Source organism: Nanorana parkeri, unplaced genomic scaffold (assembly GCF_000935625.1).
Source record: "Nanorana parkeri isolate BGI_ZX_2015 unplaced genomic scaffold, ASM93562v1 scaffold456, whole genome shotgun sequence".
In the NCBI taxonomy this organism is placed as follows: Eukaryota; Metazoa; Chordata; class Amphibia; order Anura; family Dicroglossidae; genus Nanorana; species Nanorana parkeri.
The window spans coordinates 87522-114379 of NW_017306724.1; the positions used below are offsets into that span (position 1 = coordinate 87522).

A 26858-nucleotide genomic window follows, 5' to 3' on the forward strand; every position below is an offset into this window, starting at 1 on the left:
TACACTCTGGACCACCCCATATTAGGAGAGCGTAAAGTGGGCCTGAACTCAAAAAGGGAAGAGTTAGTATATCATAGGGGACATCTAGAAAGGTTATGTGTGTCTAAGAGGGTTATTCACGAAGGAGCCGAAAGGATCTAGCTGTAGTTTCGGCTGATCCTTCCGTTCAGCCGACCCGAAGGGCTGCTGTACAGGCTATTCACAATAGCCCGTACAGCAGCTGAGCGGCTCAGCCGACCCGAACGTCTGCCGACAGAATAAAGATTCTGACAGGTGCCGGCCAAATGTAAACAGTTGGGCGGAGCTAGTGGTGATGTTTATATTTTGCCGGCATCTGTCAGAATCTTCATTCTGTCGGCGGGCTTTTTTTAATTTAGAGGAGTCGTCGTTGACAAAGCTGGACATCGTGATCGCCCCGTGGATTTGGTTGTCGGATTAATTATTTTTTTTATTAATAAAGGAATTGTCAACTATTTGTTTTTTTATTCAATTTAAGGATTTTTTCCAAAAGTCTGGTCTTTTTATTTACATTTGTATTGAACACTTTAGTGAATGCGTAGGCGTGCAAGTACCCCTTACTCTTTCACAAGGGGGTCCGCATCTGGGTGCTCCTTTACTAAAGGAGTACCCCCGATGCAAATAAGCCGCCCTGCACACCGACCCCCACAACCAACGCACCAGGGCTTGTGGGGAAGAGGCCCTTGTCCCCATCGGCACTGGGACAAGGTGCTTTCCTGCCCTGCCAGGCCTGTGCTCAGATTAAGGGTCTGGTTGGGAATTTTAGGGGGGAACTGACGTTTCTCCCCCCCCCCCCCCATTTTGGGGATGGGGTTCCTCCTTAAAATTCCTACCAGACCTAAAGGGCCTGGTATGACTTTTAGGGGGGACCCCACACCTTTCTTCCTTTTAAATAGGGGTACCTCCTAACATTCTTACCAGACCCAAAGGGTCTGGTATGGATCAGGAGGGGGACCCCACTCTGTTTTTTCTCTTTTTTTTACATTTTTTATGAATTTTTTACATTTGTTTTTATTTTTTTTACATTTTAAAAAATTATTTTTTATCTTTTTTTTTTTCTTTTGTTTACATTTTTTTATATTCTGCTCGCTACCTTGGAGATACTGAGAAGAATAGCCAAATGCCTCTCGGCGGCTTTTCGGCTATTCACTCACTGCCGTTCGGCTCCTATGAGAATAGGGGCGAATGGCAGCGAGTGAACTGCCGCAGCTTCGGCTCAGCCAATCCAGATGTTGGATCAGCAGGTGTTGGATCAGTCCTTCTGTACTTCGGCTCAGCTCTATAAGCATACCTTCTATACCTTTTGTCTGGAATTCCTCCTTATGAGGATGCCTAGGCATTCCTATGCCTGCAGCCTCATAGCTGTATACCGGTAGTGTGAGATGCAAGGCACTGCTCCCCCTAATAGCTAGTCTCAGGAGATGTGGAGTGAGATATTGTCATGTCACTTCTGCACTGATCAATGCTTCTTGCTCCCCTTGCTGGGGGCTGTGACATGAGGAAGCAATGCCCTGCCTCCGCAAAGATGGCCGCCTCCACACAGACCTGGTGCAGAACAAGGCATGTTAAGTCCTTAATGGGGAAAAGATCATTGCAGGGAGACCATCGGCAATACTGTTGACTCGTTCTTTGCCCCCTTCCTGCATTTTTTTGGGCACAGCTCCCACTTTAAGACTACAACATGTACATCAAAAGGTGGCCTAATTCATATGGAATCCAGGAGCCTTTCTGTCCAATCCAGGAGCCAGCAGAAATGAAGGACTATGGCTTCCCGCAGCTTGAGAATACCAACATGCTGCAGCCCAACATGGCCAATCATTCTGTGGCTCTTACAGTAAGAGACTCAATCACAGGCACCAGGGCAGGGCTTACTCAGAGGCCAGAAGGACCAATGCCTTGGATGCTGCAGTGGGGTGGCTGTGGACCCGTTTCTCCTGGTGTAATCTGCAGGGTTGGTCTGTCAGTGTGACAGCTGGCTCCTGCACTGTGTATCATAAACACTGACAGTAGCTCCTGTATGAATGAATCCTGCAAACAGCAATTGCGTGCTTCATTCATAAATGAGTGTTTATGAGCAAATCAAAGTGGTGTCCTTTAATCTGCACCTAATGTCAAGCCTAGCACAGCAAATGCATTCTCGTGTCCTCCAACCAGCTGGCTCATCCTTCATGCCACACCCAAAGCATCTGCACCACCCAATCACAAGGCAGGCTTTCTACCACAGAAGCCCCTCCCTCACAGCTGCATGTTATTAAAATGGATGGGAGGACCCTAGCTACCATACCTGGGAACTGGCAGGATCTCGCCAGGCAATTTATTTCCACACTTGGAATTTTGGGGGGGAGTTTTGGGGCAAAAAGTCTCTCTTGGGATGTTTTTTAGAATTGCCCTACTAGTCCCATTTTTATTTTCACACCCTTCAAATTGAACTATTATTTGGTGCATCTTGAAGAAGCAGGTTCCCATGTACCAAGTATTTGGCGCTCCAACAATGGATTCATTGACCCATTGCAGCAAAGCAGCACCAGGCAGCGCAGGTGCAGAATGACCACGGCCTTCAGCCATTCTGAATGAGTGTAGACGGGGGTATATGGCCACAATGGTGGACCCCCTCCCCACCCCCACGCCCTCAGCTAATCTCCATCTCAACCACTTCTTAGGCATTATTGCCTTGCTAGAATGTGCGCGTTCCCAATGCTTCTTGCCAGGGGCGTCTCGAGACCAGGTGTCACCCGGAGCGGAGACCGGGTGACAACCCGCCGTGACGTCATCGTGCAAGCGCAGCCATCTTAGTGACACCTGCCAGCGGCCATCTTAGTGATGGACGCCGGCAGAGAGAGGAGGGGACGTTCACCCGACGGGATGAGGTATGCTGCCGAATCCCCTCCTCTCTCCTGACACTGTCGGGCTCACGGTCCATGACCGAGTGCCCGACTTTTTAGAGGGAGTGACACCAAAATGGCTGTCGGTCATTTTGGTGTCACCCCTCCAATGGTGTCACCCGGGTGCGGGCCGCACCCCCCTTGTGACGCCACTGCTACTTGCAATGGTGCAATGCAGTGCCATTAATTTTGAATGGCACCTCAACACTCCTTGCCGACAGAGGTGTGCTGAGGTACATTGCACTGCCCAAAAAAGTTGCAGGCGCCATTTCTGGCCCCCTTGGGGTCCGTTGCCCGCCCATTCATTTTCCATGGGCAGCGGACATACCGCACAGTGTTACCGCAACACACCCAAGTGGTTAAGCGTGAACCGGGTCTAAACGCTCCCAGTTATGCTAATTGCCCCCCTAAAAGAATGAGCATGATGGTAATCTATGGACTCGGGAGGGCGGCAGCTATACGCACTAGATGAACGTTAGGAAAAAAAATTGACCCCCCCCCCACCCCAGCAGGTTAAATCTAAAATGTTCATGTGTGGCTGGAGCCTTCCTTTCCCTGTGCACAGCTACACGTCTTCAAACAGCGTTGGGGGAAGCAGCGGCGCGGTGAGTCCGGTTTGCGGCGCCCCTGAGCCCGCTCCGGTGACTAATGTCAGGTCCATTTCCCGGCACTCAGGGACAATCAGCGCGATTCTCCTTGTCACTGCTCATAACATTCACATCCCTATCGGGAGGGGAACTCGCTGACCATGAAAGGTCAATAATCTTGTCAGCCACTTCGGCGTTTACGCTACTTCGTGTTATTTGTGCTCCTGCCTCGTGTATCGCCGAGTCCGAGAGGGAAGGAGGACAGACATTTAAAGGGATCAAGGATGAAAAAATATAGATCAAGCCGCCCGGGGCACCTATTCAGCTCCCCCAGGACAACGGTGTCATGGCCCTCCGGGCACGAGACACGGACTCTGAATGAAATGTGATTTAAGGGGGGATGTGCAGAGGTTTTAATTTCTTATGTTTCTTATGTGGACCTTTCAGGAACTTTACAAGTCTGCATGAAAAAATTCCACTTATACAGCAACAATGATAAGATATCTGTGCTTACCATCAAATCCATTCATTGAAATCCATTGCGGGACACAGGAATTCAGATACCATCGGGTTATACTGCCACCTGCAGGTGGATTCTATCTGAATTCCAGTGCCCCTCAATGGATGTGGACACAGGATCTCAGATACCATCGAGTTATACTGCCACCTACAGGAGGACTGTACCTGAATTCCAGTGCCACTCAATGGATGTGGACACAGGATCTCAGATACCATCTGGTTATACTGCCACCTACAGGTGGATTCTATCTGAATTCCAGTGCCACTCAATGGATGTGGACACAGGATCTCAGATACCATCGGGTTATACTGCCACCTACAGGTGGATTCTATCTGAATTCCAGTGCCACTCAATGGATGTGGACACAGGATCTCAGATACCATCGAGTTATACTGCCACCTACAGGAGGACTGTACCTGAATTCTTGTGTCCTTCAGTGGATGGGAAAGACAGCGTAGTCATGTAGCAGGAGATGGTCAGAGTCTACAGACATGTTACAAGAGATGGTAGGAGAGTGTAGATATGATACAGGAGATGTCGCCCTACACCCGTGCTGCATTCAGTGATCTGGTGTATATCAGACGTCATCTGTGACAACGAGGAAAAGATGGGGGAGGGACTTCCCTCAGCTCTGGGTTATAAAATCCCATTCTTCATAGACACAACAGGGCATGAGTCTACAGTTCACCTAGAGCGACCGTGGTCACACCACCACCGCTCACCCCCCCCCCCCCCCCCCCCCCCCCCCCCCCAGCCACAACACCACAAGCCCGAAAAACCCCCCCGCCTGGCCAATCATAAAACAGAGCCTGGGGTCATGTGCATTGTGATTGGCCAGCAGGAGATGGGGGCAGAGATCTGACCACAGCATCAGACTTCTATGAAACCTGCAGCAGGAGCCGGACTTCCACCCACAGGAAGACTCCAATTGCAAATGAAGCCCAAACGTCTTTCTTTTAGCTTTGGATGGAGTCAAGAAGGTTGAGAATCCCTGTCAGGTTTGTATTGCTGTCTGCGTCCCCGTCAGGGAGATTCCCCTCTATATTTGTCCTGGTGACCGTTATGACTGAAACAAAATCACCAAATTTTGAGTTGTCACCAGAACAGGAACAGATGGGAAATCTTCCAATGGGGACACTAGTTTCCAGGAATTTCCTCTCACTTCCTGTTGTGGCTATCGGACAGGAAGTGAAGGGAAATCTCCCCAATGGGACACAGATAGCAAAAAAGCTGGCAGGGGTCATAACCTTCCCTCACTCCATCCAAAACTAAAACTAAAATGTTTTGATCTCAGTTCTGTTCTCAGATTTGCGGAGAGGAGACGGAGGAAGATGGCAGCTGAGCTTACAGCAAAGGGACCTCACAACTTCCTGAACTGCAGTCCCCGTTCACACCTTTGTGTTCTGTAAATGTCTGCAAAACGCACAATGACGCACGCTCACTGAACGTGTCAAAAAAGTGCAACGCACCGGCAGTGTCATGACTTGTTAATGGCACCCCAAACCTGGCTGGGAAAACGCACAACTTTTTCTCATGCCTCGACGCACAATAAACACACACACACACACACACAGGGGCATATCATGTCTACACTCTCTGACCATCTCTTGCAGCATGCCTGCAGTCTCTGACCATCTCTTGCAGCATGCCAGCAGTCTCTGACCATCTCTTGCAGCATGCCTGCAGTCTCTGACCATCTCTTGTAGCATGCATGCAGTCTCTGACCATCTCTTGTAGCATGCATGCAGTCTCTGACCATCTCTTGTTCGCATTTCTGCACTCTCTGACCATCTCTTGCAGCATGCCTGCAGTCTCTGACCATCTCTTGCAGCATGCCTGCAGTCTCTGACCATCTCTTGTAGCATGCCTGCAGTCTCTGACCATCTCTTGCAGCATGCCTGCAGTCTCTGACCATCTCTTGTAGCATGCATGCAGTCTCTGACCATCTCTTGTAGCATGCCTGCAGTCTCTTACAAATTTTTTACAGCATTTCTGCACTCTCTGACCATCTCTTGTAGCATGTTTGCAGTCTCTGACCATCTCCTGCTAAATGTCTACACCCTTTGACCATCTCCTGTTCCATGCCTGCAGTCTCTGACCATTTCCTATCACATGTCTGCATTCTCCGACCATTTCCTAATCCATGGCTGCAGTCTCTGACCATGTCCTGTTACAAGTCTACAGTCTCTGACCATCTTCTGTTCCATGTCTGCAATCTCTGACCATCTCTTGTTCCATGCCTGCAGTCTCTGACCATCTCCCCATCCATGTATGCAATCTCTGACCATCTCCTCTGACCATCTCTTGTTCCATGCCTGCGGTCTCTGACCATCTCCTATTCAATGCCTGCACTCTCTAACCATCACTTGTAGCATGTCCGTAGTCTTTGTTGGATGTGAAAGCAGTCTCTGAAAGCTTTCTGTTGCATTACATCGCCCTGAATGCTATGTGTGGCCCTTTGGTGATATCAGGGGCCACACTTGGGGCCCCCTATATCAGTAGAGCTGACGGCCCTGAATGTCTGTTCCTCAGGACAGTATCCATCCATAGCCTCCTCCCCTGGCCTCTTCTTCAGGACTGACGATTAGCTGTACCGCAGTATGACCACCAGATGGCGCTGCTGCAGAGGAAAGATTCATAAGAGTCTATAGAGTGATGACAGAGGTCAGCTCCCTCCATGACCAGCAGATGGCGCTGTGCCCTCCGCACACTCTGCTGCCTCTTATATAACACCTCGTCTCCCAACTTTATAACTTTATAATGGGCCATCAGAAGACGAAACCAGGAACATTCGCCCCGACTATACCACCAAAACAGGACCCGGCCGCGCCAATGTCACATTCGCCATCAATACCATCCTGGAGAATGTGATAAATATAGACCAGGACTTGTGTGCTTCATAATGACTGCGAATGCGGCTTCATAAATGTGCAGAATCCAACAAAAATCAATACCGAAAAATGAAGAGAGAACTCCACTGCTGCTCTCTCTCCTTGTGCAGGGTGACTGGTCTTGTCTCCGCCCCCTCCTGTAATAAAGACCGCTCACTGCCGCTCTCTCTCCTTGTGCAGGGTGACTGGTCTTGTCTCCGCCCCCTCCTGTAATAAAGACCGGTCACTGTTGCTCTCTCTCCTTGTGCAGGGTGACTGGTCTTGTCTCCGCCCCCTCCTGTAATGAAGGCCACTCACTGCCGCTCTCTCTCCTTGTACAGGGTGACTTGGTCTTGTCTCCGCCCCCTCCTGTAATAAAGACTTCCCACAGCTGTTTTCTCTCCTTGTGCAGGGTGACTGGTCTTGTCTCCGCCCCCTCCTGTAGTTTCCTTAGCAGGCCCCTCCCACAGCTCTGCACATGCTGTGTACAGCCCAGTGATGATGTCACTACTACTTTTCCAAGGTAACATCCAGGTTTGCCCAGGCATTTGGTGGAGTGATATCCTTTGTGGCTATCGGGGGAATTTATTCACATATTATATATTTCAGTGCTCGGAGTCTGATGCACCGTGGCGAGATACTAGTTTCCCCAATGGGGCGCACCGTAGTGCCCAAAGGGTCCACATCCGCCCTAAGTGGGCCCTTGTAAGGGCCCGATGAACTAAGCAGTGCTTTTATACATCAGCAGTTCTTCAGTCCTCATCAGATGCAGATAAAAGGTCCACATCCCTCCCTCTGTTGTCCCTCCTCATCTGCTCGCCCCGACTTCCATATGAGAGCACGGCCCCCGTCATGAATGGGCCAGAAATAAAAAACTGGCGGGTTCTCATTAAGCTCGTACGCTCCGAAATCTCCAACCTAATTAACAGCCTCCCTGCCGGCCTGTAATTCACTTTATTTAAAGACGCCATTAGCGCCCCACAAAGGCAAGTCGTCGTCCCCTTCCCCCCACTTCCTCCCCCCCCCCCGCCACCGAGGGGAGCTGAATGGCTTATTTTTTTATTCATTACAATGTTTTCGGCTAATGTTGTGAAACTAATTAAGGCTCTTTTTTTTTCAGGGGGGGGGGCGGGGGGCGAATGGCGATGGACTGAGGGATAGCAGCATCTGTCCAGGTCTTTCCTCTCCGCGCTGTCCCGGGGTGTCGGGATTCATGGCGGCTTGGCGCACCTGGCAATTCTTCTGCTGAACCCACGGCACAATGGTGGGAGAGTCGCTCGCGCTCGTCGCGCAGTATGGCCGTCAATATCGATAACGGAGCCGGTGTGACCAATTAAAGGATCGCTCCACCCAGGACAGATATTTAGGATGCCGCAGAGGTAAAGCAGACATCAGATATATGTGTCAGTGTTCCCGGGATTTATTATCTCTCACCGAGGTCACATGACTCACCCTGATAATATCTTCATCCGCTTTTCTCTTCAGAAGAACGGCGCCATCTTCATTCAGGCATCACCCAGGGTCACCATCTACTTCCTGGGCTGAGATATCGGCTCAGAGATGACGCATTTATGTAAATCCAGGCAGGGGTGTCTCGAGGTCGAAGGTCGTCATCGCGTGTGTGCGCGACCATCTGATTGATGCACTGCCGGCGGCCATCTTGGTGATAGACGCCGGCAGAGATAGACACTCTCCCGACACTGTCGGGCTCTCGGTCCATGACCGAGTGGCCAACTTTTTAGAAAGGGGGTGACACCAAAATGACTGTCAGTCATTTTGGTGTCACCCCTGCAATGGTGACACACCGGGTGCAGGCCGCACCACCCTTGTGACGCCACTGAATCCTGGTGCCTGTGTCCATGTCTGACACAGATCTTGTGACTGGCTACAAAGTTACAATATACAGTCTGATCACCAGGGAAGAGGAGACTGAGGACATGCTTCCTCCTGCCTGCAGCATACTGATGACATCATTCCAGCCTAGGCAAAGTCACTGGACTGGAGCTCAAGGACAACTTTTTAATGTGAAGATGGTGGAGCTGTTTTGCAAAAAGATACCGTTGCTGTATATTGTTACATGTTAAGAATGTATTCTTGCAGACTTTAAGTCAGGGTCCACACCTTCGCGCTGGGTGGACACGCGTCAATGTGTGCACTTTGATGCACATTCACACGGTGCATCAAAAATGTGTGATGGGGTTGCACACCCCAAATGTGGCTGGAAAATTGTTTGTTTCCCCCCCCCCAAAGAAGTCTATTTATAAACAATATGCAGAGCCATTCACCCCGTGAATCTCTCTGATCATTCGTGGTGTGTGAATAGAGGCAAAAAAAAAAATCACTGTTTTTAGTATGTTTTCTTTTCAGGCTGAATGTAATATAATACCGCGTTATGACCTCTAGATGGATCTGAGGAGCATGGGAAGTATTTCTTATGTTCCTCAGCTCCGTCTAGTGGTCATTATTCAGTATTATATTATGTACATTTAATGCTCCTCATCTCCATTCAGTGGTCATTATTCCATGTTACATTACATTACATTTGATGCTCCTCAGCTCCATCCAGTGGTCAATATTCTGTATTACATTACATTTGATGCTGCTCAGCTCCATCTACTGGTCACTATTCAGTATTACATTACATTTGATGCTCCTCAGCTCTATCTAGAGGTCACTATTCAGTATTACATTACATTTGATGCTCCTCAGCTCTATCTAGAGGTCACTATTCAGTATTACATTACATTTGATGCTCCTCAGCTCTATCTAGAGGTCACTATTCAGTATTACATTACATTTGATGCTCCTCAGCTCTATCTAGAGGTCACTATTCAGTATTACATTACATTTGATGCTCCTCAGCTCTATCTAGAGGTCACTATTCAGTATTACATTACATTTGATGCTCCTCAGCTCTATCTAGAGGTCACTATTCAGTATTACATTACATTTGATGCTCCTCAGCTCTATCTAGAGGTCACTATTCAGTATTACATTACATTTGATGCTCCTCAGCTCTATCTAGAGGTCACTATTCAGTATTACATTACATTTGATGCTCCTCAGCTCTATCTAGAGGTCACTATTCAGTATTACATTACATTTGATGCTCCTCAGCTCTATCTAGAGGTCACTATTCAGTATTACATTACATTTGATGCTCCTCAGCTCTATCTAGAGGTCACTATTCAGTATTACATTACATTTGATGCTCCTCAGCTCTATCTAGAGGTCACTATTCAGTATTACATTACATTTGATGCTCCTCAGCTCTATCTAGAGGTCACTATTCAGTATTACATTACATTTGATGCTCCTCAGCTCTATCTAGAGGTCACTATTCAGTATTACATTACATTTGATGCTCCTCAGCTCTATCTAGAGGTCACTATTCAGTATTACATTACATTTGATGCTCCTCAGCTCTATCTAGAGGTCACTATTCAGTATTACATTACATTTGATGCTCCTCAGCTCTATCTAGAGGTCACTATTCAGTATTACATTACATTTGATGCTCCTCAGCTCTATCTAGAGGTCACTATTCAGTATTACATTACATTTGATGCTCCTCAGCTCTATCTAGAGGTCACTATTCAGTATTACATTACATTTGATGCTCCTCAGCTCTATCTAGAGGTCACTATTCAGTATTACATTACATTTGATGCTCCTCAGCTCTATCTAGAGGTCACTATTCAGTATTACATTACATTTGATGCTCCTCAGCTCTATCTAGAGGTCACTATTCAGTATTACATTACATTTGATGCTCCTCAGCTCTATCTAGAGGTCACTATTCAGTATTACATTACATTTGATGCTCCTCAGCTCTATCTAGAGGTCACTATTCAGTATTACATTACATTTGATGCTCCTCAGCTCTATCTAGAGGTCACTATTCAGTATTACATTACATTTGATGCTCCTCAGCTCTATCTAGAGGTCACTATTCAGTATTACATTACATTTGATGCTCCTCAGCTCTATCTAGAGGTCACTATTCAGTATTACATTACATTTGATGCTCCTCAGCTCTATCTAGAGGTCACTATTCAGTATTACATTACATTTGATGCTCCTCAGCTCTATCTAGAGGTCACTATTCAGTATTACATTACATTTGATGCTCCTCAGCTCTATCTAGAGGTCACTATTCAGTATTACATTACATTTGATGCTCCTCAGCTCTATCTAGAGGTCACTATTCAGTATTACATTACATTTGATGCTCCTCAGCTCTATCTAGAGGTCACTATTCAGTATTACATTACATTTGATGCTCCTCAGCTCTATCTAGAGGTCACTATTCAGTATTACATTACATTTGATGCTCCTCAGCTCTATCTAGAGGTCACTATTCAGTATTACATTACATTTGATGCTCCTCAGCTCTATCTAGAGGTCACTATTCAGTATTACATTACATTTGATGCTCCTCAGCTCTATCTAGAGGTCACTATTCAGTATTACATTACATTTGATGCTCCTCAGCTCTATCTAGAGGTCACTATTCAGTATTACATTACATTTGATGCTCCTCAGCTCTATCTAGAGGTCACTATTCAGTATTACATTACATTTGATGCTCCTCAGCTCTATCTAGAGGTCACTATTCAGTATTACATTACATTTGATGCTCCTCAGCTCTATCTAGAGGTCACTATTCAGTATTACATTACATTTGATGCTCCTCAGCTCTATCTAGAGGTCACTATTCAGTATTACATTACATTTGATGCTCCTCAGCTCTATCTAGAGGTCACTATTCAGTATTACATTACATTTGATGCTCCTCAGCTCTATCTAGAGGTCACTATTCAGTATTACATTACATTTGATGCTCCTCAGCTCTATCTAGAGGTCACTATTCAGTATTACATTACATTTGATGCTCCTCAGCTCTATCTAGAGGTCACTATTCAGTATTACATTACATTTGATGCTCCTCAGCTCTATCTAGAGGTCACTATTCAGTATTACATTACATTTGATGCTCCTCAGCTCTATCTAGAGGTCACTATTCAGTATTACATTACATTTGATGCTCCTCAGCTCTATCTAGAGGTCACTATTCAGTATTACATTACATTTGATGCTCCTCAGCTCTATCTAGAGGTCACTATTCAGTATTACATTACATTTGATGCTCCTCAGCTCTATCTAGAGGTCACTATTCAGTATTACATTACATTTGATGCTCCTCAGCTCTATCTAGAGGTCACTATTCAGTATTACATTACATTTGATGCTCCTCAGCTCTATCTAGAGGTCACTATTCAGTATTACATTACATTTGATGCTCCTCAGCTCTATCTAGAGGTCACTATTCAGTATTACATTACATTTGATGCTCCTCAGCTCTATCTAGAGGTCACTATTCAGTATTACATTACATTTGATGCTGCTCAGCTTCATCTAGTGGCCATTATTCAGTATATTATTACATTACATTTGATGCTACTCAGCTCTATCTAGAGGTCACTATTCAGTATTACATTACATTTGATGCTCCTCAGCTCTATCTAGAGGTCACTATTCAGTATTAAATTACATTACATTTATTTCTTAACGTATATAAGCCAGGGACAGCCAGGCAACTAACATTTGAAGAAGGTCAACAATTACAGCCACAGGAAGTGGATTCGGCACAGGAAGTGATGGCAAATCTCTCATAAGGTAGAAATGAAGCCAGATTTTTTCCTAGCTTCAGATAAAATAAGGGAGGGTTATAGCCCCCCGTTAACTTTTTTGCCATCTGTATCCCATTGTGTGAGATAGCCCTTCATTTCCTGTCCAATAGTAACATTGGGAAGCAAGGGAGTTCCCGTGTGGTCAGAACTAGTGTCCCCATTGGAGGATTTCCCATCTATTCCTGCTCTGGTGACAACCACAAATTGGGATTTTTTTCACTCTCAGTAATAACCGTCTCCAGGACAAATAGAGAGGGTTCAGTTACCATTCACCAGTCCCCATTCACACCATTGCGTGACCGAGAACACGCGTTGCAGTTACATAGGTGGGAATTTTTTTTCTTCTTGTGTTTGCAGCATGCTCCCATTGATCTCAATGGGTTCCTGCACGTAGGTCAAATTCGGGAAAGTAGTGCAATGGAGCTGCACAGTGGCGTAGTCCTTCCTGTGCTTGTGCGGGTTTTCCTCCCACACTCCAAAGACATGCTGGAAGGTTTTTTGGCTCTTTTTTTGGCTCTTCTCTAAAATTGGCCCTCCTATGTATGTGAGAGAGGGACCTCAGATTGTAAGCTCGGTGAGCGCAGGGACTGATGTGAATGTGCACTATGTAAAGCGCTGTGTAAATTGTTGGCGCTCTATAAATCAGTGACGTGCGGTACCTCGTGTTCCTGGTGAGGTATTCCCCAGCACGTCCCGCCGAAGCCCCGCCCCTGTTGGACCTGTTGGACTCCTGTTGGACTGCATGGACCAATGGTGCTTTGCCATTGGTCCAAGCCATCCACAGAGCCCACGCCACTAACACAGAGTAGAGGCTGTGACAGCTCTTGCCTCACCAAGTTAGGTTACACAAAGCAGTGGGGAAGCCCGCTGCTGTGTAACCTAACTACCCGTCAAAATCCAGATGCAGCGCTGCCTGTAGTTAAAGGAGAACTATGAGGTGAGTGCTTTTCACTCATCCTCATAGTTCTAGCCGACCTGTGACAATGAGACTGTCACAGGTCGGCTCAGTGCCTCTAGATAGGCAGAGCCAGCTGTCACTCACGCAGCTGGGCGGATCCAGACATAATTGTCCGCATCCGCTTCAGCTGCGGTGTCTCAGTATACCGCGAGCTGTAGCTCCCTATATACTGAGCTTAGGGTGACGGGAGGACGCTAGTTTGTGTCCTCCCGTTACCCTAAGGAGAACTATGGGGAAAAGCCCTGACCCCATAGTTCTCCTTTAACTACCTGTCAAAAGCCGGATGCAGCACTGCCTGTAATTACCAGGCAGCGCTCCGTCCATGACAGGTTACACAGCGGGGAGGATTTTCATGCTGTGTAACCTGTAACAAGCCGCACTGAATGGATAGAAAGCTGTCAGCTTCAGACTTGAAGCTGACAACTTTTTCCTCCATAATACTAGGTGAGTCTCTGCCCCTCCCGCCTCCCCTTTCTGCACGTCCCTGGTATAAATACCTGTACTAGATAATAATGAATCAAATTCGGCAACATGTGTTCCATGTTTTCTTCCCATGCGTTTAAGCGCGCATATACATGCTAAAACCACGTGTTCTCCCGGTGCGCTTGGACGCCGCAGCCGGAGCGGATCCCGACTTAGATGACGGGATCCGCCCAGCTACGTGAGTGACAGCTGGCTCTGCCTATCTAGAGGCAGAGCCAGCTGTACCCGCCCCCTCCCCTGTCCGTTCCGCCAGTCAGCGCTGGCAGATCAGAGAGGGGAATCAAGCCCCTCCCCCTGTCACGAAAGACAGGAGCCGTGACAGGATCGAGAGGTGAGCGAACCTGGTATGTGTTCGCTCACCTCCCGATCTACTGAGCCGACCTATGACAGTCTCATTGTCACAGGTCGGCTAGAACTATGAGGTGAGTGGAAATCACTCATGTCATAGTTCTCCTTTAAGGTTTCTTTCATACTCCACCTTAACGGGTTGATGAAGCCTATATGAGATTTTAGAACAGGGTAAGCAACCATGGCACTCCAGTTAGGCTCGGTTCACACCTAGGCGTATCGAATATGCGCGTTTGTCGCGCGTTTCGTGCTGTGCGTTTTTACCGCAATTCGCGGTTTAAAAAAACGCGCGTTTCCGAGGGCTGCCTGGCTGTTTTCCAATGGAAACGCGCGGCAAATATGCCCCAAAGAATCTCCTGTAATTCTTTTGGCGTAGGGCGTTTTGCAGCGCGTTCCTACGCGCTGTAAAACGCCCAGGTGGGAACCATGCCCATAGGCAATCATTGGTTTTCACATGTTGAGCGTTTTACAGAGCGTAGGAACGCGCTGTAAAACGCCCAGGTGTGAACCAGGCCATAGGGTTGCCACCTGTCCCGGATTCACCTGTGTGTGCTGCGTCTGAGTTTCAGCTGCCCTGAAGCCCGGAAACAGCACATACAGGACTCAAAACCCGGACTGTCCAGGTGAATCCGGGACAGGTGGCAACCCTAACTCCAGCTGGGAGTCATGCCTGTGGCTGTCAGAGTCCTGCATAGCCTCATGCGACTTGACTCCAGTCCACAGCAGCTGGAGTGCCGAGGGTACCTACCCCTGTTTCAGTGATGTGGTTTACATCTAATGGATATAATGCACAGCAGCACACGTATACAATGCATGTGTGGGATGTAACGCACATTATTGCATGCACTACGGTGTGAATAAGCTCTATGGCTCTATTTGGACGGTTATGTGCCATAAAACGGCTGTTACCGCAATGCACGGTAATGCTGGAAATGGTGCTTTGCGGTGCCATTGATTTTAGCGCACCGTGACTAGAAATAGTGCAAGTCTGTGGTGTGCATTGTGGTGCGGCTGCAGTCCATTATTCACACATATTTGCGCGGCCTCAATCTGATTGCTGGCCGGTGGCTACAGACAGTTCTTATTTCCGATACATCGGCAAGGTTCTTTATCTCGGAAGTCACATCTTGGCATTAACTCTGGTCCAACATACCCAGCATGTCCTCTGAAACAGGTGTCCTCAGGATGTCCCCCGTGAATTCACAAGTTGTTTTCTTGGCATCAATCCCAGATGTCCCTTCAAACACCTGCAGAGACCCGGGGCAAGAGCCCAATTACTGGCAATTAGTGAGGATTAGAGCAGACACGGCAGGAGTAAAGTCAGGACCGAATGAAAGCAGGGGATAATGTGTGTGGATTGGGGAAGGAAGGGGGGGACCTGCTCCTCTCATTCACACACCGGACCTCGAGGCTGTCGGGAGGCTTTTAAAGGTGATTGGGGGGGCTGGGGATGGCTGTGAAGGGGTTAATGCTCGGTTTAGCGGGCCTTTTGTGTGTGCGTTGGCTGACTTAACCCTTCTTCTTTATTGTTAGGCCGGCACTGACCTCACTGGAATACGAGTCCACCCAAGAGTGATATTTCATTTCTTGGTGGATGTTGGAGAGTTCCTGCTGTGCCCTTTATGAGGGACTCCCACCATCCCTGTCCTAAGTTCCCAGGTCTGCACAACTTGCAGCGGCCATTATGAGAGGCTCCCACCATCCCTACACTGAGTTCTAAGATCTATGCATGTGCTGTGCCCATTATGAGGAGCTCCCACCTCCCCTTTGCTGAGTTCCCGGGTCTGTGCATTTGCTGTGTCTATTATGTGGGGTTCCCACCATCCCCAGACCGAGCTCCTGTATCTATACACCTGCTGTGCTCATTATGAGGAGCTCCCACCATCCTTGCACTGAGCTCCTGAGTCTATATACCTGAAATGCCAATTATGAGGGGCCCCTACAACCCACAAACTAAGTTCCCAGGTCGTTACACCTGCTGTGCTCATTATGAGGAGCTCCAACCATTTCTGCAATGCGTTCCCAGCTCTGCAGCATTGCTTTGCCTATTATGAGGGGCTCCCACCATCCCTAAACTGAGTTCCCAGACCTGTACACCTGCTGTGCCCATTATGAGGGGCTCCCACCCTCTGGCACTGAGCTTCTGTGTCTATACACCTGATGTGCCCATTATGAGGGGCTCCCACCATGCCTGCACTGATTTACCGGGTCTGTGTACCCGCCATGCCTATTATGAGGAGCTGCCACCATCCCTGTGCTGAGGTCCCGGGTCTGTACACCTGCTGTACCCATTATGAGGCGCTCTCACTATACCTGTCCTGAGGTCCGGGGTCTGTACACCTGCTGTGCCCGTTATGAGGAGCTCCCACCATCCCTGTGCTGAGGTCCTGGGTCTGAAGACCTGCTGTGCCCATTATGAGGAGCTCCCACCATCCCTGTGCTGGGGTCCCTGGTCTGAAGACCTGCTGTGCCCATTATGAGGAGCTCCCATGATCCCTGTGCTGAGGTCCCGGGTCTGAACACCCAAAGGTGGGCAGGAACCCCCAGAACTCCCAGGTGAAGAGAAACTACTATGGCAGGGAGTCCTCCAGACACCTCCTAGAATTAAATCGTCACTTTTGGGTGGTCTGGCCCTTTGAACTTGGGCCAAACAAGGAACAAAAGAAAATGTCACAGCTCCGATTATATTCATTTTGTGGTAAGAGCTGCCTAATATTTCCGGCATTACAAATCAAATCTGCCAGAAAGTTGCAGTGAAGGTATCAGGAGTTTTTGGCTGTGATTTTTTTTTTGTTGTTGTTGAAATATTTGGGTTTTAGTGGTAGAACATTTCGATGTGATACGGAAGGTATTATCAGAGTGCAATTTCTGCTGTGATAACATTGAGTCCACCTAGTACTCCATGGACAAGCGTAATTTTCTCAATAACCTGTTGAAACAGCAATAAGACTGCCGGCAGTGCGGTTGAGAGACAGGTACTCTTTACTATGGCTGGGATAACAGTAGAATATATTTGGGAAATAACTGAAAAATTGATATCTACAATATTTGAGATTCGTGTGCCCGGGCTGAGCGAGGAATGTTCTGTGGTTCAGTGTGTGACTCATCCTAAGCTGCTCCTGCCCGCTCGGCTCCGAGGCTGACTCTCTAATGGGATTAGCGAGGCTGTGCAAAGGTCTCGCTGGGATTAAGCCAGGGAAGGTTTGGCGGATTGCCAAGAGAGGTTGTGCACAGGTCACCAGTGCAAGCTACCTATCATAGACAAGAGCAGGAGACTGGGACAGCTGATGTGGAACTACGAGTTCCAGCATGGACATTCATTACTCTATAGGTTTTTTGATTTGTAGATGGCTGGGTTAGGCTGAGCATAGCAGAAGCTGCAGATATAATATACCCAATAGTTCTCTCTCGTGGGGCTACATCTATGGTTACTTGTCAATAGGAGAAGTTTAACCTTTTTATGGTACATTAAGATTAATATCACACAGCCTGTGATAGCTAGTCTCCCTGTAGGCAAGTATGTGTGCAGTGATAAAATGGCAAGGACACGAATCGGGAAGGGGGCGGGGGGGCGGCAGAGTGGTAGGAACAGAGGGGATGGAACAGGGAGGAACTAGGACCAGAGAAGAGAAGACTAGGGAGGGAGTAGGGGCTAGGTAGATAGACCAATGAGGAGCTAGGGCCAGATGAAATGAAGAAAAAAGAAGACAAGGCCATAGGAAATAGGGCAGAGAGGCCTTAGGGCCAAAGAAGATGGAGCAAGGAGGCATGAGGGCCAGAGGAAATGGGGCAGGAAGAAGCTAGGACCAGTGGCGAGAGAGTTGAGAGGGGGTATGGCCGGAGAAGAGTAGCAAGGAGAAGCTTAGCCAAAGAAGATGAAGCAAGGAGAAGACAGAAACCAGAGGACATGAAAGAGAGGAGGAGAAAGGGCCAGGGAAGATGGAGCAGTGAAGAGATAGGGCCAGAGCAAATGGAACAGGGATGAGTTAGTATCTAAGGAGATGAAGAAGGGAGCAGAGAAGAAATAGGATCAGAGAAAATGGGTCAAAGAGAAGTCTGATCAAAGTAGATAGAGCAGGAGGAGTAGGGACAGAATATGAAGACGAAAGGAGCTGGGAGATAGAGCAGGGGGGAGATTGGCCCAGTGGAAATGGAGCCAAAGGAATTGAGCCAGAGGTGACAGCATAGGGACAGAGGAGATGGAGCAAAAAGGAGCTGGCCAGAGGAGATGGACCAGTGGTGATGGAGCGTGGTGGGACTAGAGACAGTGATGATGGAGCAGAGAGGTTTTAGGGACAGTGGTGATGGAGCATGGATGGGGTAGAGACAGTGATGATGGACAGTGTAGAGGAAGGAGGTAGCCAGTTTAGATAGGTATGATGGAACAGGGAAGACACTGAGCAGAGAGGAGATGACGCAGGATAGATTTGTTGTTAGTGATGATGGAACAGAAATAAAAAAGGTCCAGGGGAGATGGATCAGGGAGGAGTTTGGTCCAGTGAAGATATCTCAGAGAAATGGGAGTTAGTGGAGATGGGTTAAAGTTACTAATGTTAGAGCAAGAAGAAGTTAGACCCAAGAATGAGGAAGGAAATTGGGGCAATGAAGATGGTTTGGAGAGAATATAGAGTTAGACAAGATGGAAAAGTATTAGGTTTATGGAAATGAAAGAGGGGGTAGAAGGAGCTAGAAAAAAGGAGCTGCTAGAAGGGGAAAAACAGGGAGCAAGGGGCTCAAAGACATATAGAGGAAGCTGGAACTGGAATAGGTAGGAGGTGTGGCTAGAGAAAGAGGAGCATGGAAGAGTTATATCTTGAAGTCATTAAGCAGGAAGGATGTGTGGTTAGTGACAATGAAGGAATCTAAAGTGACACATAGAAGAGATTAGCCTACTTGAGAGAAGTAAAAAAAAAATATGGGGCAAGGCTAGTTTAGGTACTCCAGGTAAGTCACATAGTGAAGATGGAGCTTATGAGGTGGCCTGGCTAGTGCAGTGCCGGAGGTGGTGGTGCTTGTGAAGATGCAGCAGTGGGAAGGTGTGGTTTACAGGGTTGGAGGTGGAACTAGTAGAGCTGGAGCAAGAAAAAGATGTGGGTTGTGGAGAAAAGAAAAAAGGGAGCTAAGATACAACAGGTGGAATAAGAATGGGTAGAAGAACTTGACATAGACAAACAATAAAGAACTTACCTGGACTATGGCCTTGGTACCAGAGACCTCCAGAACTTGTCCGCTTCGGACTGTGCCATCTGGTAGAGTGAAGTTCACAATCTCAGCATACTGAGCATACTGCAAGACAGTAAGAAGAGAAATAGTCAGTAAGAGTAAGGATTAAGTACAAAACTCTTCCGTACATACGGAAACCCCTGCCTATGATCATAGTAAAAAGGTCAGTCCAACCAAAGCTGGTCTAAATTATTGTTAGGGGCTGGTGGACCAAATCACTCCTTGGCTTTCTATATCTCCTCAACAGCAAGAACTCCTCAACAGAGATCCTAGCAGTGCCCCCTTCCCACGCAGTGACGCAGGGGAATCTCACTCCAGTAGAAGTTTCCAAACATTTCCATAATTGAAATGTCCAACAGAGAGAGTGAAATCATTTGTAATTTTTCAGCTGGTGGGTGGGGCTAAAAATCCAAGAGTAGAACTTTAACCATCAGAGTCCCTGTTATACATAAGAACCTATTCCAGTGTTTGGTGGATCAATACTTTAATAATGGAGAATTATTCAACACAATGTGTTTTTGAGTGCTATAGCCGAAGAAAAATGTAGTACATTTGGCCACATTTTAGGTATATTCAACCGTTGCTAGCTGATCTAAAGGAGAGGAGGAGGATCTAAAGGGGCCAGGATAATATTGCAAGTTGCATGTTCTATCTCTCTATCTGTTTACACACATATACCATATAGCCAAATCTATGTGGACCTCCTCCAAATTATTGACTTTGGTGTCTCCAGTGAAAGGTCAGTGGTGTCCCTAGACTTTTTGCTGCTTGAGGTGGGCGGGCGAAGGGGGGTGGTTATGGTGGAGCATGCAGGAGCGGAGTAGAGTAGACAGCACCACCAGACAGGAAAGTGGTGCTGCCCTCGGCAGGCTCTGCACCTCTTGGTTGGGCTCTAAGCAGCCTGGTATGCTCTGGCTGGAGTCCCAACCAGCTCCTGGCAACCAGTAATGTTACTGGTTGCCAGGAGCTGGGCGGGATGCTGGCCAGAGATTCGCAAGTTGCTAAGAGTTGGGCGAGGAGATGTGTAAGGCCCTTACACATTTCGGCGCCTGGTTCTTAGCGGCCTGGGACGCTCTAGCAGGAAAGGGAAAGACAGGCACACTGCACACATTGTGCAGCTGAGCAGCCATGCTAACCTTTTGATAACAGTTTGGGGAGGACCTGTTCTCTTCCAGCAAAGCCAGTCATGGTTTGAGGAGTTTGGTGTGAAGGAACTCAAGTGGCGTGCACAGAGCTGTGACCTCCTCAACCCTACTGAACATCTGTGGAATGATTTGGAATGCTGATTGTGAGTGGGGTCTTCTTGCCCAACATTATTACCTGACCTCACAAATGGTCTTCTGGCTGGTTGGACAGAATTCCCACAGACACACTTCAAAATCGTGTGGAAAGCCTTCTCAGGAGAGTGGAGGCTGTTATAGCCACATAGCAGGGCCAACCTAATATTAATTTTCATGTTTTTAATATAGGATACCCAAAAAGTTCATGGATGAATGGCCGGGTGTCTATAAACATTTAACTATATGGCGTATATACTTTATATACTATATATATGTATTTATATAATGCCGTTGAGAGTCTGCTCAAGAGAAAATAGGATTTAGGCCCCGGCTGAGTTGAATTCTGAGACTTTTGTTACAGCCAGCAGTGCACCTGTACATACGGTGTAAGAGGATTAAAGTCCAATTTCATCGTCATTAAAGCTACAATAGCGCTACGTATTACTACAAAAGGTGGACGTATGCTGAGAATTAGTGCATTTAATATTTGTGTGTCTTAAAGGGCCAGCACACGCAAAGGCAGTTCAGTTATGGAGGCTGGTGAGCCAAATCACTCTTTGGATCTGTTTACCATTTTGGGGCTCCATTTTCAAGATCCCCCTTGTCAGAGTAATCGACTATTCAACCACTATCACTGAGTATCCCTCCTCATGGTGTGTTAGAGTCTCAATACTCCTGCAGTATTGTCATACCATAGGTGAAAACTCCAAGAAAGATGGTCCCTCATAGTGGCTGCAGGTGGGGAGGTCTTCATGCCAGGATGTCATAGAGATATAAAGGGTTAGTGGGTGAAATATCATAAATATAATATCAGTTTTAGGCGCTTTTAGGACAGCTTTTTCTAAGAAACAGTGACTGTTGACCCTTTAGGGTCCATGCACACCAGGGCTCTTTGCAATAACTGTGTATTGCACTTTATCATGTGTTATTGGGCTGCATTACTGCAGCCCAGTCATTGCAAATGGGCCCCCCATTGGAGGAAAAAATTCCCTCCGCTCCATTCTATTTTACTACAGCGCATATCATGCATTGCGGCATGCTGCCAACAGGGGCGTTCTGTACACTTATTGAAAATGAATGGCACCACATTCTAATATATTTGTGTCCTGACAGGGTCCCTTTGAAGCTGAACTCCGGGCAGATATGGCCAGGGCCGGATTTAGTCTCTCTGCTGCCCCAAGACCAGGTTCCTCAATGCGCCCCTCTGTATGCAGGCTGCATACAAGTGATCTCCGCGACATCACCAAGATCACTTGTACAAAACAAGCGGCGGCTTCCCCGCTCTACATTTACCTTTGCTTCGCCAAAGCAGGGCTAAATGTAGAAAACAATTACCCACCCAGTGCCCGGAACTGCATGTCCTGAGCATTGGGAGATAGGAATTCCACACCCCTGCTGCCCCTCTACTCCCTGCTGCCCCGAGGCAGGGCCCTTGTTGGCCTTGTGGGAAATCCGGCCCTGGATATAGCAGACACAAATGAATGCAGCTCTGTATTCATTAATACATCATTACCAAGTTCCTGAATTGACTTGGTATCAGCCTCTTTAAACCCCTGTAGAGCAGAGCCCAGACTGGGGCGGAAAGAAAGGGCACAAGGTGCCAATCAAGTGTGCTGCTGATAGGAGGAGAGAGTAGAGTGACAGAGAGCTGAGATCACTGTGCTGCTTCTCCTTTCACTGTCCAGTCACCGGCTAAGGAAGGGACAATCCTGTAGCAGATCAGGTTTCCTGCACTGCCAGACAGAGCTATAGCTAGGGTTGCCACCTGTCCAGGAGTCACACGGACAGTCCAGGTTTTGAATGCTGTGTCCGGGTTTCATGGCAGCTGAATCCCGGACACAAGATGTCAGGCAGACAGGGGCAACCAAAATTAGGATAGGGGCTACTGGCCCCCCACTGAAAATAGTCTCAACTGTGATATTTACATATGAATAGTTGGCACTATTAACATGTGAATAAACCGCCACTCATTCTCCCCAAAAAATGTTCGCATGTCGCTAGAGTGTTCAAGTTGCGCTTGAAGAAAAGGTGGCAACCCTAGCTATAGCTGTGTAAATCTCAGGACTGGATGGAAAGAAATACAAATCTATTGGCAGGTAAAACCGCTCCCATATGCCATATGTATTACAAATGCATATTTAGCTGTGTGCCTGGAGTTCGGGTTTAATGCTATACAGCTATGAGTCCGAGCACTCAGATTCAGTTGTGACGGGTCCTCTTTAACAGGTTTACAGAAGAGCAGAAGGAGGAGCTCAGCAGGTGGAATGCTGCTCGCTCGTAGTCCAAGACGTAGGCAGGATTATGGGACTTTTATTCTCCAAGCCCAGGCGCAGGGTCCCCTTAGTCCAGGTGGTTACATTTACCTTTACGCAATGTCCACCTCGGAATCTGTAATCTACTTGGACGCATACCGTTGATCCCCGACCCCCAATGCCGCCATTCTCTAACGCTCCGCTTAATTCTCCTGAAGTCCCCGTAATCTGCTCCGTGTTGTATAACTACAGCTGAATCGTAACCTTTGTTTCCCTACGGCCAGAGTCTGTTTAATAAGATTACTAATTGGTGCAGCGCCATCATGGCTGTGCTACTTAATTCCAATGATATTGTTGGTGTTTTTATTGGCAGCGCCGGCCGAGACTAAGGTTAGAACCTGGATGTGGCTGGAGACTGTCCAAGCCGGCCTGTCCCCTCCGGCCTGCCGGGCCGTATACAGGCTCTGCCTACGTCAGGGACCTATTTATAGACAATACCTGCATTATGTCTTCGCCCTGATTTCATGTTACATATTGCAGCTTACCCATCCTAAAACGTGGTGGCCTCATTAGTTATCATTTTCCAGCAGCAGAACATTTTCCGCAAGTACATAAAATACTAGTCACTTCCTGTGAATTGAACTGAAATAACAATGTTATATTTCTTCCATTATATATTAAAGAATTCATATACAGTATATATATATATATATAGTGTAATGTAAATGGGTAAGCCGCATTAGTCCAGTAGAGAAGATGTATAAAAAAACAAAACGGAGTATTGTAGTATGCAATGAGAAAGGTATCATCGCATTCTACAATACTCCGTTTTGTTTTTTTATACATCTTCTCTACTGGACTAATGCGGCTTACCCATTTACATTACACTATATATATATATATATAGTGTAATGTAAATGGGTAAGCCGCATTAGTCCAGTAGAGAAGATGTATAAAAAAACAAAACGGAGTATTGTAGTATGCAATGAGAAAGGTATCATCGCATTCTACAATACTCCGTTTTGTTTTTTTATACATCTTCTCTACTGGACTAATGCGGCTTACCCATTTACATTACACTATATATATATATATATATAGTGTAATGTAAATGGGTAAGCCGCATTAGTCCAGTAGAGAAGATGTATAAAAAAACAAAACGGAGTATTGTAGTATGCAATGAGAAAGGTATCATCGCATTCTACAATACTCCGTTTTGTTTTTTTATACATCTTCTCTACTGGACTAATGCGGCTTACCCATTTACATTACACTATAATGTAATGTATAAAAAAATGTATGTATGTATAAAAAATGTATAAAATGTATAAAAAAATATAATGTAATGTATAATGTAATGTATAAAAAAACATGTATAAAAAAACAAAACGGAGTATTGTAGTATGCAATGAGAAAGGTATCATCGCATTCTACAATACTCCGTTTTGTTTTTTTATACATCTTAGCTGAAATCAGGATAGCAGCCTAGGGTGACAACCATGGCTGCCTCCATAGATACAGTGGAGGTTTGCATTTAGCCACCCACAGACAGGAAGTTTGTTACTGGGGGGAGTACTATTTAAAAAAAAAAGTAAAAATCCAAAATAAAGAAAATGAATGCAGCCACCATATCTAAGGACTGGCAAGCGGCAACATATTTCATTTTTGTTCCTGGGTTCACTTAAATATATATATATCTGGACAATTCTGTGTCAGTGTACAAAGTGTAGAGGGAGTGGAGCCTAACCCATTGGTATGCGGCTATGGAGCATGTCAGAAAGGGAGAATTACAGTTAGTGTGGTAGCAATTTTTCTGATATAGATATATATATATTCAAATAATGTGGGAAAAATAAAGCAGATAAATAAATAAATATATTACTACACAATGTTTTTCTTGTTTTTTTTCTGCCTTGTTCTTGTAATCCCCAAATCTCATTTTCTACCATGTTCTATGTACTGTAATTATCCTAAGTGCCAGCTAGAACGCACTTTACATATACATCATTTAAACATCACAAATGTCCAAATGTCATGGTCACCTAACTAGGGAGGAGTGCATTAAATTTGGCAAAATTCATTTGGTGCAAAATTGTAGATTTTGGCAAAACAGAATCCCTACATTTTGCTTATTGAGTTGTTTATGCAAAAGTTACTTTAAAAACAATTTTATTTACAGGGTATGTGTTTTGTTTTTTTGTTTGTTTTCTCGGAGGATGTATTTAGGTTAATTAAAGTGACACTAAACTCAGGAGTTAAATCTTAAGAATACATTCAAGTACCTCAACTATTAACAGAAATGTATCTTATTTGTGTATCACTCGGCTGTAGATCCTCCAATCATCTCTGAATTGGTGCTGACACTGTCCTTCCTTCTGGAGGGGGCTACTTCTGTTCCCCATGGTCCCTGTGTGTGTTGTAAAGTAGTCACCGCTCCAAGCTCGCTCCCCTGATGGACTACAATCTTACTTTTAGTTTACTAATTTGTATTGAGATTGTAGTCCATCACAGAAGCGAGTTTGGCGCGGTGACTACTTTACAACACACACACAGGAACCATGGGGAACAAAAGTAGCCCCCCTCCAGAAGGAAGGACAGTGTCAGCACCGATTCAGAGATGATTTGAGGATCTACAGCCGAGTGATACACAAATAAGATACATTTTTGTTATTAGTTAAGGTACATGAATGTATTTTTAAGATTTAGCTCCTGAGTTTGGTGTTTATATAATTTTATTATTTATTCATCTTTTTTTTTTTTTCATTTTCTGTGTATTTGATTGTCATTTGCGTATTGTCCCGTTAAATTATAAAACACGTCCAGGACAGTCCCTTATCCCTCCATATCCCTCCGGAGCCATTTATAAATCATATTTCACTACCGCACTACCGTAGTTTCACCTTTCCCTTTGACTCCAATTTATTTCTCAAAAATGGCAAAATTTTGCTGAACTCTCCTGATTTTTTGCCAGCATTTCAGGGGCATAAACTTTTAATGTCTCTCATCCATATTCACAAAACACAAAAATTAATATGCGTACAATTATTCAACTTGTGATTATTATTTTTTTTTGTCAGTATTAATAGATAGCTAAACTGTATTTTATTATTAGATAGCTAAACTGTATTTGTTATTAGATAGCTAAACTGTATTTATTATTAGATAGCTAAACTGTATTTAAAGTCGTTTTTGTTTCTTGATTTTGGATAGAGCAGGGAAGGCTTTAAACCTGTGGTTTTTGAGAGATTCCTTCTCACCTATTCTGGTGACAACTGTAAAGTTCTAAAATTCCCATAACTTCCCATCTCAGTGACAGTGGTCACCAGAATAAAATAGAAATAGAAATGTACAAAAATAAAATAGAGGGGTGAATCTCCCCAGTAGGGGCAGCAATAAAAATTGATGGTTCAGCTCTTCCTCCAAAACTGAAAAGAAAGTTTTGGCTTTGGCTACAATTTCACAATGCACTTCTTATAATGGTCACATAGAGAATTGGACACATAGATTGTTATAGTATATGTATTTGTTTTATTACATTTATTGTTTAAATCTATTTATTACTTAACATTGGGTTTTTTTTAACAGTAAATGCATGGATTTGATATTACTAACAATATACTGATGGGACATTGAAATTTAACATTTATTATATTTATCTGATGTAAAGGTAAAAACAGCAAAAATATGCCATCATTAAAAAAAATTATCAGCAAAATTATTTTATAAAAATAAATGTAAAAAGAT

The 26858-nt window shown here is 45.8% G+C and overlaps 1 protein-coding gene across 1 annotated transcript in view; it reads right to left on the bottom strand.

Annotated features, from left to right (window-relative positions):
* Positions 1 to 26858, bottom strand: part of ATP6V1B1 (ATPase H+ transporting V1 subunit B1) — a 71739-nt gene that overhangs the window by 13867 nt on the left and 31014 nt on the right. Inside the window, exons 3-4 of the mRNA XM_018560470.1 lie at positions 19547 to 19645; positions 15513 to 15606 (exon numbers count right to left, since the gene is read on the bottom strand). Coding sequence (XP_018415972.1) covers positions 15513 to 15606; positions 19547 to 19645 — 193 coding nt within the window. The remainder of the gene's footprint in view (positions 1 to 15512; positions 15607 to 19546; positions 19646 to 26858) is intronic.